Below are 14,056 nucleotides of genomic sequence, written 5' to 3' on the forward strand. Positions count from 1 at the left end.
GGAGTATCACAAGAACCGGTTTAGAACCCCCTGCCTAAGGAATTCAGTATTATGCCAAGTTTGTAGAGTGTAACTGTCTGTCCTGCATCCCCTGTGCCTTTTTTGGCTTATTTTAGCCATTTTATTAAGAGAAGCCAGAAAAATCTTTCAAGGTTTCAGGTCTGTTCAATCTTGCGAGAAGCGAGTAACAGCAGAAGTTTGGAGCCTTAGCAATCAAACTGATAGAGCTGAAGCAACACTGACGTTGAAACAAGGTAACGAAGAACATATAATTCTGCCAAGATCACCATCAGAACTGTGAGATGCACTCATAAAACTTTTGAAGCACTTCAAGATATCTTTAGTAAAAAAACCCAGTACTATAAATGAAAAAAAAAATGGTTATATCCAAATTGGTTTCTTTATTAATAGTAAAGACTATTCACACATCCTGCTTGCAAACAAACAGTATAGACACAAAAATTATAAAAATAAACCAGTAGATATTTAAGGGCAAATGCAAAGTTTGCACATTAGGTCATTAAAGATTTCATATACTTTTTTATACTGTAAGTTATAATAAACTAAATATATTAAGCAAAAAACAAAAACAAGGTGCAAACCAGCAAGCATCATATGCCACCATTTGTGTTTTTAAAATGAGAAATACAGACAAATACCCTTAGATGTGCATAGAATACCTTGGGAAGAATGCTTAAACTGTTGTCAATGGCTGCCTAAGGGACTGGATCAGGGGATGGTAAGGAAAATCACTTTTCATTGAATATCCTTTGGTATAATTAAACAATTTTAGAATCCTATTCATGTATAAATTTAAATATTTTGATTAGTAATTATGCTTAAGACTAAACCCCTTAATGCATGGATTTAAAATAAAATTACTTCATTATATGACACAAAGAAATGGTTTTAAAAATTCTGATCATTTTGGGAAATATTTTCATAAAAGGGGTTTACAAGATGAGAAATGAGTGAGAAATGCTGATGCAGTATATTACAGTGATATTTTAATGAAGAATTTCATTTCCAAGTATGAAATAGTTCAGGGAGTATGTGAAGACTATGAGCTGACTCCAGTGGCCGAGATTAGCCTTCTTGTCTTTCCTAAGAGAAAAAAAGGCTTGAGTATTTAGGAGGTTTGAAATTGTCATTTTAAGGAAAAAACTGAAATGTCTTACAGTGAATTTTAGGCCTACTTGATAAAGAAATCAAATTCATTTAAAGCCAGCCATTAATATGCTGCTCATCTGCATGTTATTCAAGAAAAGAAAAACATGTTGATATACAAGAATAGTTAAATTTTTATTTTCTGTTGCCTTGAAAAAATAACTAAAATGAAATTCAGGTTTGTGTTTCTCTAGCCTGGCTTCTAACTTGTATCCTGAAGGTGACGGCACAGACATTAAGCGTCCTGAGCAGCACGATCTGTTATTGTTCACGTGCTCTCTGGGACGGGCATACACCCTATATACTCTATGTTTTTCCTCCTCTCCCAGCTGAATGGCATCATGCTCCTTCTTCCTCTATCAGCATGTAGCCTAAATACAAAAGGAGAAAAAGCTGAATTACCTACTTTCCCCCAATCTTACAACTTTTGTTAAGCCATTTCAGAAACAGTGAGAGATGATCTGCCTTCTCTATTATACTCTTCAATTCTGACACATGGAATAGCAAATAAAGCCGATTTACGTGATGCTGCAATGTCTTTGTACTTCCACACTCTGGAACAAGCACATTTGCAAATAGCTCCAGGAGTGTTAAAAGGCCCTCGAAAAATTAGGAATATCATCTCTGGTATAAAAGAATTCAAAACATCCAGCTCCAAATAGTCCCTGAGCACACTGTTCCTTCCAGCAAGAAGTCTCCAGAGAGGTAATGAATGAAAGGCACATTTTCTCCAACTTGAGGACCACTGCATAGTACTAGGATGGTACGCCAGCCAGGCTAATAATCAAGGTTCTAATTGATGACATTCCCCCTCCCAATTTTAAATCTTGTACATTGGAAAAAGAGTCTAATATTGGATGTAAACACAACATTTTAGACTAGAGGAGTGGCAGCTGGGGTACAGCTCTTCCACAGAAGATTCAAGAGTGCAGGAGAGCTTCAAAGTTCCTCTTCCTTCTCCAAGAAATCAGTCAATGTTCCACTGTCAACAGGAATTAATAAATATTCCACTCCATCAGTTCCCTAAAAGATGTAAAAATACCCTGGATGTTAGTCATTCGTAAGAGATATATTTGAATCCTGTTGTAGGTTAAACAAAACATTGATTTGATTTCATTAATATTTTATATAAATATAAAGGTATAAAAATTAAAGCCAGAGGGCACACAGGCATATATATCTATTAAATACACTGAATTTATAGTTAAGCTGCTTTATAGTGGAAAAGACTACAGGATGAGAAGGTGGGTATTTTATTTTCCACCTTCCTGCTCTTTCTAAAATCTTATACCACTGACTCCTCTGTTCTTTTAGTCCCCTTTCAACTGGATCCTTCCCATTGGCTATAGGTTCGGGTATCTCCCATTTTAAAATAACCCTCATTAGATTCCTCATTCTTCTCCATCTGTCATATAACCCTGGCACCTTTCCAGAAGAGTTGTCTATAAATGGTCTCCATTTCCCTGCTTTTCACTCAATCCAGGCCAACCTACCTACTGCCACCATTATCATGTCACCAGAAGAGCTTTTGCTTAGCCCACCAAGGAATTCCAGTTTCCTAAATTCATTATGTATCTTCAGTCTTTGTCTTTTTGGCCTCTTGGCAGCTCCTGAGACGGCTGACCTTTTTTGTTTTTTTGGCTGCACCACGCAGCGTGTGGGGTGTGGGATCTTAGTTCCTTGACCAGGGATCAAACTCGTGCCCACTGTGTTGGAAGTGTGGAGTCTAAACCACTGGACCACCAGGGAAGTCCCTGACTGTTCTTTCTTAAAACATGCTTCTCTTGGCTTCTGTGACAACTTCGTTTTCTTCTTGGCTCTGTGGCTGTTTCACCTCTGCAGGCTTATCTTCTACTTGGCTGTTAAGTGTCACACTGCTAGGCTTAGTTCTTGGCCCTCTAATCTCACTATATGTCCTCTCTCTAGATAATCTCACCAATGCCTGGTTTCAGTTATAACTTAAATATGTAGGAATCATAACCTTGTATCTCTAGCCCAGATCTTTTCTCTGGTATCTTGTCCCAGGAATCCAAATGCCTAGCTGACATCTCTACTCAGAAATCTCAGAAGAACCTCAAACAGAGTTAAGTCCAAACATAAGACCGTGAACTCATGCTATGTCTCCCCCAAAATGTTGCTCTTCCAGCTTCTCATCCAATGATCCCACCACCTCTCTGGTTGTGCAAGCCAGAAACCAGGAATCACTCTTGACACCTTCCTTTCCCTTGGCTCCCGTATCCAATCTATCATCAATTCTTGTCAATTCTGAATCCAACCACTCTTCTCTCTTTACCCTAGTCCAGATTACCATCAGGCTACTAACACCTTTCTAGCTGGTCTCTGTGCCTTGACTTCTGGCAATCCCCATCTTACCCTGCCCCATTCCACTCTCCATACCATTGTCAGAACAATTTTTTAAATGACTCCCCATTATTTCAGAATAAAGATTAAAACCCTTTCCTTGGCCTAAAAGTCATGCATAGTCTAGCCCTTACATCACTATCTTTTCAGTATCATTTGTGTCATGCTGGCTGCCTTTTGTTCTGGGGCCTCTTTGCATGCTGTTCCTGCCTAGAATTCTCTTCCCTTCCCTGTCTGACCTAGTTATCTCCTAGTCTTCCTAGGTCTCAGCTCAGTGGTCTCTTCTGATACCCATAACTAGGTCAAATCCACCTACTGTAATATGCTCTTTCAGAACCATGTCCCTTCTAATCACAGGACTTACCACAGTTTAAACTTTACGTGTGTGTGATTATTTGGCAAATGTCCATCTCCTCCATTAGACTTTAAGCTTTATGAGAAAAGAAATTAGGTTTTTGCTAACTTCTGTATCCTAATGCTTAGTGAAATATCTCATATAAAGTTAGTGCTCAATAAATATAGACTGGATTAATGATAGGGTAGAAGGAAGAGAGGGAGAAGGAAATAGGATTATTTGACTCATTTCTAATGGCCTGTTACTCTGGACTAGAAGTCGTAAGTCTTCTGCTCTACTCTGAAGCAGAGTACTTTTACCTTCTCTCTGTCTACAGAACTCAAATGGCACACTGCCTAAATGGATCCTTGTGACCCATCAGGCAACCTCAGTTTCATAATCAGGCATACTTGTCCTTAAGTAAATGAGATACACTAATCGTGGCACACAATGCTACAGCAGCAAAGTCTCACCTTCTTTGTTCTTATAAGCTTGTGGTCCCTAAATTCAGTTAATTGGGCCCGAAGTGTCAGATCACTATTGACAAGGAATGCCTCCCGACACTGCTGGTAAAAGTCTTGAAAAGAAAGTCCTGGAGAGTGCAAAAGATAATGTGAACATAAGTCAGTATTTAAGACATGACTCCATATATGGATACCCATGCCGAAGAACACAGAAAAAAAGTGCTATTACCAAAGTATGTCAAAGCAGTTGAAGTAAGTATCTCTGGAAAAAGCAAAGCTAGGGAATACTTAGGTGTTATGTACTGTGGCTTACATTCTTAAAAGAGAACTGATTGGTTGAAAGCAGTCAACTGTGGCCAAGTATGACATAATCCCATGGACAGTTTTAAACAGCGTGAATAAAGCTGACTTTTTTTTAAAGAGGGAACTAGTAAGTCAAATGAGAGCTGAATAATTATTAAAATGTGTGTTTAAATTTAACACATTATTTCACTCAAGGGGATGAAAATCTAAGATGCCCAGCATATGAAATATATGTAGTTGGTAGACACACATCCATAGGTAGCACAGGAAATTTTAAAATTAAGTTGGATTTGTCTTTCAATTTGTACTGGCAAACAGCCTGTTCAGCAGTGTATCTGTAGGGCTGCTTCAAAATTTTCGATATGGCAGACACGATATCACAGAGCAAACCATTCATTCACTGCTGTGAAAAACTAGAGTGCTGCTATTAGATTCTAGAAAAAAGAATTTATGGGATGAAACAAAAAGTCACACAATTTAATATCATAAATATTGGATACCATGGGGCTTCTCTGGTGGTGCAGTGGTTAAGAATCCACCTGCCAGTGCAGGGGACACAGGTTCGAGCCCTGGTCCAGGAAGATCCCACATGCCATGGAGCAACTAAGCCCGTGCGCCACAACTACTGAGCCTGCACTCTAGAGCCCACAAGCCACAACTACTGAGCCCATGTGCCATAACTGCTGAAGCCCGTGCACCTAGAGCCCGTGCTCCCAACAAGAGAAGCCACCGCAATGAGAAGTCTGCACACCACATAGAAGAGTAGCCCCCACTCGCCGCAACCAGAGAAAACCTGCGCCTAGCAACGAAGACCCAACGCAGCCAAAAATAAAATAAATAAATTAAAAAATATATAGTGGATACCAATGTAATAAGGGTTTTCCTGGTTATCCAGCTGATACTTTATTAGTAGCCTGAAAATCCCCCTAGGGAAAAAAAAAAAACAGGAATTCAAATCCACAATGTTAACATTCAAAGATAACAGCTAATAGTAAAATACACAAAGAGTGTGAAACACCTGGCCTGTCTGTATTACCTTCTGTTCCTTTCTCAAGGAACATCGTATCCTGGTCTACTTAAAATGGAGAAGCCTTTTTATTTCCTTTTAAAGAAAATCTAGGAGTACAGCTGACCCTTGAACAGCACGGGTTTGAACTGCGTGGGTCTACTTATGCGTGGATATTTTTCAACAGTAAACACTACAATACCACACAGCCCCCAGTTAGTTGAACCTGCAGATGTGGAGGAACTGTGGATATGGAGGGCCGACTGTAAGTTAGGCACGGATTGACCCCAACGTTGTTCAGGGTCAACTTGTTTTTTTTTTAGACTACAGGTTGGTCCACTATAGAAAACCTGTAATATATAATAAAAACTAAAGAGAAAAATAACCCCATAACCTTAAAATAACAGCCACTAATATTTGATGTGGAGATCATACGTGCATATGCTGCTTTCTCAAATCTTTGTGGAACAAGGCAGTGTGAAAACATAAATTCACGCATTTACATATGGTACATACCATTTTATACCTCTCTTTTTCACTTACTGATTTTCCCATGTCTTTGAAAATTCTTCCTAAAGTTTTTAATGTCTGCTCATCTATCGTACCACAAACTGACCATTTCCCTACTGGTTTTGGGTGTTCACATTACTTCCAATTTTAATTAATAAAAAATTTATTAAATTAAATACAATTATAAATAAATACTCTTTCATATTTTGAATTGTTTCTGTAGGAGTGTGTACCAAGTAGAATTATTGGGTTGGAAGCAGTGTTACACAAACCAACTTCCCCGAAAGTCCCTGGATTTGGCAAAAATTTTAAACCTTTTGCATTTTCATTTTTATGACAGTCTAGAAGATAATTTCTATAAGCATATTTTGGATCATCTGAATGACCACTTTATAACTAAGTACTACCACTGACTACACTGCTGAATTTTGGTGAAGACTTTTTGATCAATCACATTCATACCAAGTAAATACTAAATTATATTGGAGTGTACAGAATGAACCAAAAGAGCACTGGAGACTAGCACATAGACATTTAGGTATGCCCAACTAAAAAATAATTGCATTAGAGCATTTACATTGCATGGATTCCCAAGTTTATAGGTAATAACTTGGAACAGACCATTAGGAGTAAGCATAATAGGAAAATTAAATGAACACTTTTTCTATTCCCAATTCCATCAAAAATTTTGATTAGATATTCATTTAGTACATATTTCACTATTACTGCAATGATAACCTTCAAGTGTACAAAAACAGCTCTATAGAGTAACAAAATTCACTGAAATTAGCATTTAAGGGTTAACATCACAAGGGAGTCTTGTGATGATAAAGTTGCGTATCTTGATTGTGGTAGTTACACAAGGCTACACATGTGACAAAACTGCACAGACCTAAACACACACACATGCACAAATGGGTGCACATATCAATGCTGAAGTCTGAATAAGCTCTCTGGATTATGCCAATGTCAGTCTCCTAGTTTTAACACTGCACTGTGGTATGAGATACTGGCAGGGGGGTGGTTGGGAAAGGAATGCTCAGGACTTGCCTCTTACGTTTTTCTCTGTGGCCTCCTGTGAGGCTACTAAACGCCTTTTTTCAACAGGTTAATTATGCAATTTATTTTTTCCTGGTTTATGCTGTATACAACTTTCCTTAACCTTTATTAATTGCTTTTATTAATTCAGATATGACTCTTGGTTAGGCTGCTGAAGGGCTTCACTGGAGACACTATACAAAGATGCTCAAGATTTAAGAGAATGAGCTTTGGAACCATGCAGATTTGGATCAAAATCTCTGTGCCCTTTACTATCTACCTTAGAGGAGCTGTGAGGATCAAATGAGCTATTTCATGTAAAGGGCCCTGTGTTTGAATCATAATGTTCAATATGTAATTAAAAATAACTATCAAATTTAAGTAAAATCCATCAAAATTCTGCTTTTTCCTCTATGATGAACACTGAGATGCTCTTACTCAGAAACATAAAAGTCTATTAAAAACAAAAATGCTGGTACTCTTGCTTTATTATTATATTTATTATTATTATTTATTATTACTACTGAGTAGTCTGCCTAATGCATAACCCAGTACTGGCAACTATTATTACTACTATTTCTGTCAATCCTGCAAACTAAGTAAGGACTTTAGTATTGCCATTAAAACCTAGTATGGCATACCTTAAAATATATAGAGTGTTTTGAAAAAGAAACTATAGTTTTCATTCTTACCTTGCATTAGGGGTAAGGCTTCGTAAGACATGAGTTAGGGAACTAAGTGGTAGTGATCCAGATTGTTTAACCAGAAGAGAATTCTCATAGGAGGTTTCTTCAGTATAATGATTATATGTAGTAGTTTCATACCAGAGCCAGTTATAAAGACTCTGCTTTGCATGATCCCACACTAGAGTACATGATCAAAGAAAACAAGAATTACTAATTATTTTCATATTGTCTTGTTACCAGATTCCGCTCTAGGAAAGAACAGAAAGCATTAAATAAAAAGCAAATCCTGAAAATTTTCATTTTTGCTATTTCCCCATCCAAATCAGTACCTCACAATCCTAATTTCACTGTCAATCAACATCTGAATCTTTATTTGTATATTAAATACAAGTTAAAATATATTAGCACTACCAAGGCATTCTTTTAAAAATTTTAATAATTTAACATTTTATTTTATAGGATTATCACAAAGTCTGAATTAAATGCATAAAATAAATGTTGCAATTCCACAAAGAAGAGTAGAAAGAAACCAAAATAATAGTTCTCCTTCATGAAACCTTAGCTGTAAAACACACCCTTTAATATCTAAATTTTTATTTACAAGAATTATGTTCTAAATCAGATTAAGGACACCTATATTTTTGGTAACTATGTCTTTAAACACACAACAAAGGAAAAGCATACTTAAAAAACAATAAAAATGCCATGATAACATTAAGAAAATTAATTTTCAAAGACTGATATCTCAAGAAGGAAAAATAGTAATATTTAACTTACTGAGAGGAGCATTGAGGTGATCAATAGATGCTATAAGGTATATATTACGTGAAGATGACAACTGTCCAATAATCTGCTGGCTTTTGTCTCCTCTCAACATTTGGCTATCCAAATTGTGGATAAGAAGAAAGAGTTCTAAAGAAGACTCTAAAAGGAAAGAGAATGCAATTATTATTTTCAGTGAGTACTTGTGAAGACCCTACCACATGCAAGGACTGTATTAAAGAATATATCAAAGTAGCACAGGACAAAAGAGCTATTGCTTAGGGGTATGCAATTTATTTGAGAAGCTATGTCAGTCACTCATAAAACAGGCAAGACATTATTATAGTCTTAAAAAAAAAAAGAAATTCATTGGAAATCAGTAGACACTGGAGCAGTTAGAGACTTAACCGGAATGGTTAACACTTGAATCAGACCATGAAGAAACCAGTTTTAATATGGCATAGGAAATAAGGCAAGATACATACTGGATTGGAGGTGAATCTGTGCATGTTGAATTGCAAGGTGGGATAAAGGAGGGAGTCATCCCCTCCTCCAAAAAAAAGAGTTCTCATTAACCATTAAGAGAGAATATAGAAAACCCTGGTTATCACAAAAGCCAAGAGACAAAATAAGGGGAGAAGCTTAGGACATTGCCCAAAGCATGAGGAAGGTCAGAGAAGTAAAATATCATAAAAGTCAGTGAAGGAAGAATTGGGATGATGGAGATGTCAACACCATCAAATACTGGAGAGATCAAGATAAACAAAGGGTGAGGCAAGGTCAGTGTTTTTAGTATGAAAAAAATTACAGGTGATCTTCAAGCATACAATTCAGGTAGCACAGAGGCAAGAAATTAAGAAGGAAACAAGTAAAAAGTAGAAGGCAGGACATGTCTTCAAAAACTCTCAAATCATATTGAAATAGGGAAATAAAATAGAGTGAAAGGGCAGTAGAATCAGGTAAATATTTTTCTTAAGATGGACGAAGTTCTATACATGTTTAAAAGCCATTGCTAAGTCCCTGAGGAGCTGGTAAGAAATGGGACATGGGCATTTATGACAAAAGATGAGCTTTTTAAAGAGAATAAGTACATTTCTCTTCCACTGGGGACAGAGGGACAAGAGAGACAATATAGTGACAAAGATTCTGAGATGACACATTTTTGAAAGTCCAAGGTTCCTTAAATTCTAGAAGTCACCATAGTCAGTATTTAAATTATATGTAAACAAACATAATTATTATATTACATATGTAATATACAATTATAATTTATATAATTCATAATTATATAACATCTATATTGTATCTATGTAAAACATTTATATGATTTATGTAATTATAAATTATTTAATATAAATATAAATATTTAGATAATACAGATTATATAATATATAAATATTTATTATAATACAGATTATATATGATAGAGTAACTACATATAAATATATATAAAAAATGATTCAGGCACCTATTTTAGTGAGTGTACAAACAATATCAAAATCATCCATTAAATCATTAAGCATAACCAATTACTCCATTTAATTGTTAAGCAATGACTAAATGACAATTGTTAGACCCTAAATAATTTTATTTTTAATTTTCTGAAATGCTCATATAACAAAAACATTCACACCAAAACATCAACAACAAATGTTTTTTCCCCCATTTCTCAGATTTTAGTATATGAAATTATTCAAATGCATTGATATTTACTCAGGATAAAGATAAGAATGCTTTATAAACATATTAAACAATATAAAACTATCGGACATAGAGGTTCCAATTAACTGGAAACACTTTACACTGGCCAAACAAAACTTGAAAATTATCCTGAAATAAAAGGTTTTTTGGGGAAAAAAGAGGCTTTGGCTATATAAATTCAAGGTAGCAGGAGTAATTCTTTCCTGTTAGGTAAGTTGAAGTTCACAGAAAAAGATTTTAAAGAAATCTAAATCTAAATCAGCATTGAGAGAAGTGTCATTATTAAAACAATCCTCAATTTTATGTATACTAGTACACAAATAAGTACGCTTAGCTTCACCCTAAAACTATAGAGCATCTCCTTCACGTTACCTTCTTTAAATTTGTTTATTATCCAGTCTAGCTGATCCAGCACACTGCGGAAAGTACCCATATGATTAAGGACTTCTTCTGTTATAGAATTCAGAATCTATGTCATAAAAGTGCAAGAGGTACATCAGTTATAACTTATTCTGTCATGTAGGATAAATACAATTAGCAAACCAATCCTTTCTTTCATAAATTAAAAATAAATTTGGATTTCCCACGAAGTCTGAAAAATCACTTCAGAAATTCTACTGGTACTTAAGTACATCTAATTCATTTCTTTGCGTAAGTCATCGCTAAAAGGAAACAGGGAAGAATAGCAAAGGTGTAAAGATAACATAAGCAGGTAGTAAAAACAAAACAAAACAAAAAACTAACAATATGAAAAATATTAGAAAACTATAGATTTATCAAATGAAAGAGGACTCAAACATTAAGGACACTTTTAAAAAGGAATATTACACTGGTTAATATCCAGAACTCAAAAGGTTTAAATTAATTTTCAAATGATGAAGAGATATGAGCATCTGGAGTAAAAATGATCAAAGAACTATAACCCATTCTTATATTTTAATTATTTTTAGAGCACTAAAGTGACATAAAAGCATAATAAAATTGAAGCCCCCCATAATCCTGTCCTTGAGAGAAGTACTGTTGGTATTCAATGTAGTAAACAAAGCTAACATTTCCCTAAGATTTAATACATTATCAGTTACCAAATAGGAAATTCAAGGATGGGGAGTCAAAGCTAGAACCCTCTGAGCCCAAACACATGATCTTAAGCACTGTGCAATCCTACTAGTGTGAAAACTATTGCAATAAAAACAAAAACTGAATACTCCAGAATATGAAATAGCATCCTCATTAACATGGGGATATGGACTGGAAGGGGATATGATGTTGTTCCTTTTAAAATTTTTTAAACTTACTGATTTCACACTGATTCCAGGAAAGAAGCCATTGATGACAACATGAATGCAATCTTGCAGCATGGTGGTTCGAAATCTTTCCAGTAAATCTCTCTTAGAACCCAAACCATAAAGCACAATGTTGAACCCTAGGCTGTAAGAAAAACAGCACTCATGAAATTAAAGTTCAGCACTTCTTTTTTTTTGGCGGTTCGCAGGCCTCTCACTGTTGTGGCCTCTCCTGTTGTGGAGCGCAGGCTCCGGACGCGCAGGCTCGGCGGCCATGGCTCACGGTCCCAGCCGCTCCGCGGCATGTGGGATCCTCCCGGACTGGGGCACAAACCCGCGTCCCCTGCGTCGGCAGGCAGACTCTAAACCACTGCACCACCAGGGAAGCCCAAGTTCAGTACTTCTTATTGCCAATTTTATAATCAACCAGTTTCCTTAATTTAAGCTTATAAAGAATACAGGAAGAAATGGCATGGCTAAATAACTACTGATTCCCAACTTGTATAGAGCAAAAGCACAGTTTTATTATCTGTACACCAAGCTTGCTTGCAGTTCCAACTTTCTCTCAAGCTTCTACTACCTTTCAAGTAATAAGAGGCAAGGGAGAACATGGCACTAGGTACAAGACACTAAAAAGTCTTATAGGCTGAAGCAGTTTTAACTGATAGATTAAACTGGAAAAGTAATCAGGGGCCAGGTCACAAAAGTGTTGTTAAATCAACTAAGACATTAATTGGATTTTATTCCAAGGAACATGAGCATTTAAAAGTAAAGAGTTAGGTGTTAAGTGAAAGGTTTTAATAGGAAAGTAACAAGATCTTTTTAGTAGATTACATTGACTGAGCAGGGGAATGGACAGGAAGGAGGGTAAAACCACCAAAGACTATGGACTTGAATTAGGTGTCATGGAGACAAATGTGTCAAGAGCTTTACAGGTCAAATTGGTTGGATTTGGAGAGTGATTAGACATGGAAGGTTAAGTGAAAGGGGCTATTAAGAATAGCTCAGGTTTTTGGCATAGACTGCATGAATGGGGTGCATCCACTATGCAAGGTAGCTGGGGCAGGTGGGATTGAGGGATTTAATATAAGTTAAATTTTATGTATATTGAATTATTTACAGGACATCCACATGGACACTTCCAATATACATTCACATCTGCTGCTGAGGAGTGAGATCTGGCTGGGCTAGAGATATAGTTATGGCAGTTATTCACATACAAAAAGCAACTGAAGCCAAGAGAGTAAATGAGACAACCCAGAACACCAAGCACTAGGGGTCAGGCTAAAGTTCAACACACACAAAGGAAAAGCATACTTAAAAATTTTTTAACGGAGGTCAATCAGAAACAGTATTTACGTGATGCTCTGTAGCAATGCAGGATAGCCTGGAAATAGAAAAGAGATAACCCCCAAAGGCAGAGATTAGCAAAATAGAAGCAGCAGAACAAAGAAGCAAGGGAGTTCAGAGAGCTAGCAATTCTACTAAAGTAGCTGACTATGAGGTCTAGGCTGGGAAGCAAAGCAAATCAAGTTATCAAAGTTGACATATGGGAAGAAAGAAGAATTGGTGGACTGGGGGATGGGATCAGAGTGAAGATCTGCCTTATAAATTCAAAATGAACAGGTCCATAAATAGTTATTGAGAGAAGGTGAGGTCCTAACAAGGAAGATAATCATTTTCTTACTAGCATACTCCTTTGATTTATTATTGGCAAAGAAAACCAGGATCAATTGGGGAAAACTGTGGCAATTTTTATGCTCTTACTGCACCATTCACATTTTAGCATACACTTCAAGCACTTCTTTATACTAAGGTCCTTTTAAATACAAATATAAGAGTAATTATAGAAAAAAATTACTATGTTTTAATCTTTATCATTCTTCTAGGTGTTTTAATGGAAATTTAAATTTAACCTGAGGTATTTGAAAAATGATAAAGTTAAAAAAATATTCTAAGAAACAATCTTAAAATGGTAAAATAATGTTTAGAGAACAGATCTCATGAAATTCTGAAGGTCTACAGTACATGTAAACAGAATGAGATTGAAAGAAAAATATATATTCTTTCATTTTAGAAACTGTGAATTAAAATCTAACTGATATATTTATCAATCTTGACAAATTATATTTTCAAATATTTTTATAAGTAATAATTCATAATTCTAAGAAAGGCTATTTTACACAATAGCTTTCAAGTCTGATTAAACTTAGAAAAGACAGGGCTTCCCTGGTGGTGCAGTAGTTGAGAGTCCGCCTGCTGATTCAGGGGACACGGGTTTTGCCCCGGTCTGGGAAGATCCCACATGCTGTAGAGCGGCTGGGCCCGTGAGCCATGGCCGCTGAGCCTGCACGTCCAGAGCCTGTGCTCCACAACAGGAGAGGCCACAAGAGTGAGAGGCCTGCGTACCGCAAAAAAAAAAAAAAAAAAAAAAAAAAAAA

At 36.2% G+C, this 14,056-nt stretch overlaps 1 protein-coding gene across 2 annotated transcripts in view; it reads right to left on the minus strand.

Annotated features, from left to right (window-relative positions):
- Positions 1 to 384: 384 nt before the first annotated feature.
- The window catches only part of ORC2 (origin recognition complex subunit 2), a 50,231-nt gene continuing 36,559 nt past the window's right edge, over positions 385 to 14,056 (minus strand). The window contains exons 11-17 of one of the 2 annotated variants that reach the window (XM_007469207.1): positions 11,628 to 11,760; positions 10,705 to 10,801; positions 8,647 to 8,793; positions 7,876 to 8,047; positions 5,494 to 5,555; positions 4,336 to 4,454; positions 385 to 2,190 (exon numbers count right to left, since the gene is read on the minus strand). In XM_007469207.1, the coding sequence (XP_007469269.1) occupies positions 2,107 to 2,190; positions 4,336 to 4,454; positions 5,494 to 5,555; positions 7,876 to 8,047; positions 8,647 to 8,793; positions 10,705 to 10,801; positions 11,628 to 11,760 (814 nt within the window). In that variant the 3' untranslated portion in view covers positions 385 to 2,106. The remainder of the gene's footprint in view (positions 2,191 to 4,335; positions 4,455 to 5,493; positions 5,556 to 7,875; positions 8,048 to 8,646; positions 8,794 to 10,704; positions 10,802 to 11,627; positions 11,761 to 14,056) is intronic. The other variant, XM_007469208.1, reaches the window with a different exon arrangement.

This window comes from Lipotes vexillifer, unplaced genomic scaffold, assembly GCF_000442215.2.
Source record: "Lipotes vexillifer unplaced genomic scaffold, Lipotes_vexillifer_v1.1 scaffold648, whole genome shotgun sequence".
Taxonomy (NCBI): Eukaryota; Metazoa; Chordata; class Mammalia; order Artiodactyla; family Lipotidae; genus Lipotes; species Lipotes vexillifer.